General features: G+C 44.2%; 1 protein-coding gene across 1 annotated transcript in view; it reads right to left on the minus strand.

The window, feature by feature from the left end:
• The window catches only part of LOC107081045 (double-stranded RNA-specific editase 1-like), a gene marked incomplete at its 5' end in the record, with an annotated part of 14,695 nt that overhangs the window by 5,849 nt on the left and 6,064 nt on the right, over nt 1-2,782 (minus strand). Inside the window, 3 exons of the mRNA XM_015369258.1 lie at nt 1,012-1,193; nt 1,476-1,644; nt 1,720-1,874. Of these exons, the coding sequence (XP_015224744.1) occupies nt 1,012-1,193; nt 1,476-1,644; nt 1,720-1,874 (506 nt within the window). The remainder of the gene's footprint in view (nt 1-1,011; nt 1,194-1,475; nt 1,645-1,719; nt 1,875-2,782) is intronic.

The following is a 2,782-nucleotide window of genomic DNA, read 5'->3' on the forward strand; positions in this document are numbered from 1 at the left end:
ACAGTCTGCGCATTAGGGCCTTTCAAAGACCAAAACAACTTTGGAGTTCAAAGTGGCGAATGGACGAAAACAAACACGCAAATTTAGGTGAAATAACGCAGAACTTTACGAATTTATAGACATGCAAATTTAGAAGGAAAAAAGGAGGGAATCTCCCAGATTCATGTTCTAAACATGAAGACTTTGGAAAAAAGTTGAAAACTGATGAGACTAAAAACACAAATTTAGAAGCAAATTTATGAGATTTTAAGATTTTAAGCACGTAAATTTAGAAGAAAAAATGTAGTAAAATTACAAGACTAGAGATGTAAATTTACGGTAAAAACACAGAAATTTACGAGATTAGAAACATGTAAATTTAGAAGGAAATAGCAGCAAATCTCTGAGATTAGAAACATGAAAATTAAGGAAAAAGTTGAACACCTATTAGACTAAAAAGAAAAATGTAGCAAAATCGCAAGACTAAAGATGTAAACTTACGAGAAAAAATTAGCTAATTTACGAGATTACAAACATGGTAGTAAATGTACCAGAACAAACACGCTAATTTACGAGTAAAATCACAGAAATTTACCAGATTAGAAACATGCAAATTAAGGAAAAAGTTGAACATTTATGAGACTAAAAACTTTACAAGAAAAATTGTGCGCCTATTCTTGTAATGTTAGAACTTTATTGGTCTCTTTATTTCATAACACTTCTAAATGTGTCTAAAGAACGTTAATGGAAAACGGCTGCTGGTGTCATTGATATAAATAGACAATAATCTGAGGGCAAAGTAAAGTGGATCCAGACTTAATAAGGACTTGGATCTGCTTTCAAGCAGGACTGGTCTCCTGTAACCCAGCATGGGTCAGGGTTTCCCAGGGACCAGAGCCCACCTGAATAGTTGGAGTAGTGGAAGCATCATGCTGTGGGGATGATCTTTTTCTCTACCTTAGCGATTAAAGTCATTTCTGTGCCTTCACATATCGCTAGCAGGTTTCCAGTGAACTAAGTCTGCAGACTGACCGCTGAGCAGAGGCCTGTTCAGGGTGAAGGATGGTGGTAGACGCTCTATCTGAGCCAGCCTCTGGTACATGGCTCTGGACAGGTGGTCGGCGTGGTACAGGCTGCCCAGGATGATGCTGGAGAAGTAGACGGGCTCCGTGAAGTAGGTCAGCAAAGAGCCTTGGAGTCCGACCACGTTCCACCTTTGGGTTTATATAAAAATACAGAGAAGAAGCTGAAAAACATTCGCTGAAAGGTTGCCGTCCTGAAACCGCCCATACGTTCTGCTCAGGATGATCAGGTGTTCATTGCTCATCTGTTTGGATTCTGAGAGAAAAACACTTTTATATTAATAGCATTGCAAAGAAAATGGCGCGCTAGCTTTTGGACTAAAGTTAATATCAGATGAGAAATACCTTATTCTGAAGGAGCCCACATGCCCAGAATGGTTATACAACAGTTAGCCTGTCCTGATCCGCGCGTACCTGGCCATCTTATCACTGCAGGACATGGTGAGCAGCCTCTCGCCCTGCAGGACGCCCTCCCATGTCTGAGCGGTGCTACCACAGCCCACAGGGACGGTTCCTTCACCGGACTGGATCTTGGTCCTCAGCCGCCCACGGGCCTTCCTATTAGGGAGTCCGTCGCTCGGATCTGTTAGGAAAGACACCAGGAGAACGGAGCGCCGAGCTAAAACCTCTGAACGAGGAGCTGAGAAGCTGTCCTCACCCTCAGCTGCAGCTTCGTGAGGTGAAAAGATGCGGGCGTCTCCACAGGGGGAGGAGCTGATGTACAGGTGGAACTGGACCTGTTCTTTCAGCCTGAAGCCTCGTCTGTCTTCACAGCGGGTGAAGATGGAGCTGTGCTGTTCCTCCTCATTGGTGCTGAGGATTAAATCAGCATCAGAGATGATTAGCTTCATCTCTTCTGTGGTTCGTAGATCTGAATAATCAGATACAGCAGCAAGACTCGGGTTCCTTCCATGAGTATCGGTGAGTGTAGGTACCAGATCTGCTCTCTTCCTGCTTCATGCTGGTGGCGTTACGCCATATGATCGGCTGACCATCGCCACGATGACGTAAAACATTGCTGTTGCCCAGACAACGATCATAACATGAAACAGCGTCCATGTGATGAGGCGGGAGCATCTTTGGCGTTAGCAGGGGTGGATCTAGGATTCTCGGAGATCGGGGGCTTAGCTTACCGCAGCAGAGAACCATCATCCAACCCAATCAACTTCATTTATATAGCAGATAAAACAGAAAGTGCTGCACATATAGAATACATAATAAAATCATAAAATAATATAAGAGAAAAATAAAAAATATAAATAAAATGAATTATAACAATCAGCTAAAACAGTAAACAACACATAGAACCATAGAACTCACACAGTGAAGGAAGAGAATAAAGGTGGGCCTTCAGACCAGACTTAAAACAACCAATCAAATACTACCAAAGGACCAACCAAGGACTGACCAAGGACCAACCAAGGATCAACCAAGGGCCATCAAGGACCAGCCAAGGGCCAACCAAGGACTACCCAAGGACCAACCAAGGGCCATCAAGGACCAACCAAGGACCATCAAGGGGTCAGCCAAGGACTGACAGAGGACCAGCCAAGGTCCAGTCAAGGTCCATCAAGGACCAGCCAAGGACCAACCAAGGGCCATCAAGGATCAGCCAAGGACTGACCGAGGACCAGCCAAGATCCAGTCAAGGTCCATCAAGGACCAATCAAGGACCAACCAAGGACCAATCAAGGACCAATCAAGGACCAACCAAGGACCAA

Source organism: Cyprinodon variegatus, unplaced genomic scaffold (genome assembly GCF_000732505.1).
Source record: "Cyprinodon variegatus isolate N-32 unplaced genomic scaffold, C_variegatus-1.0 Scaffold2748, whole genome shotgun sequence".
In the NCBI taxonomy this organism is placed as follows: Eukaryota; Metazoa; Chordata; class Actinopteri; order Cyprinodontiformes; family Cyprinodontidae; genus Cyprinodon; species Cyprinodon variegatus.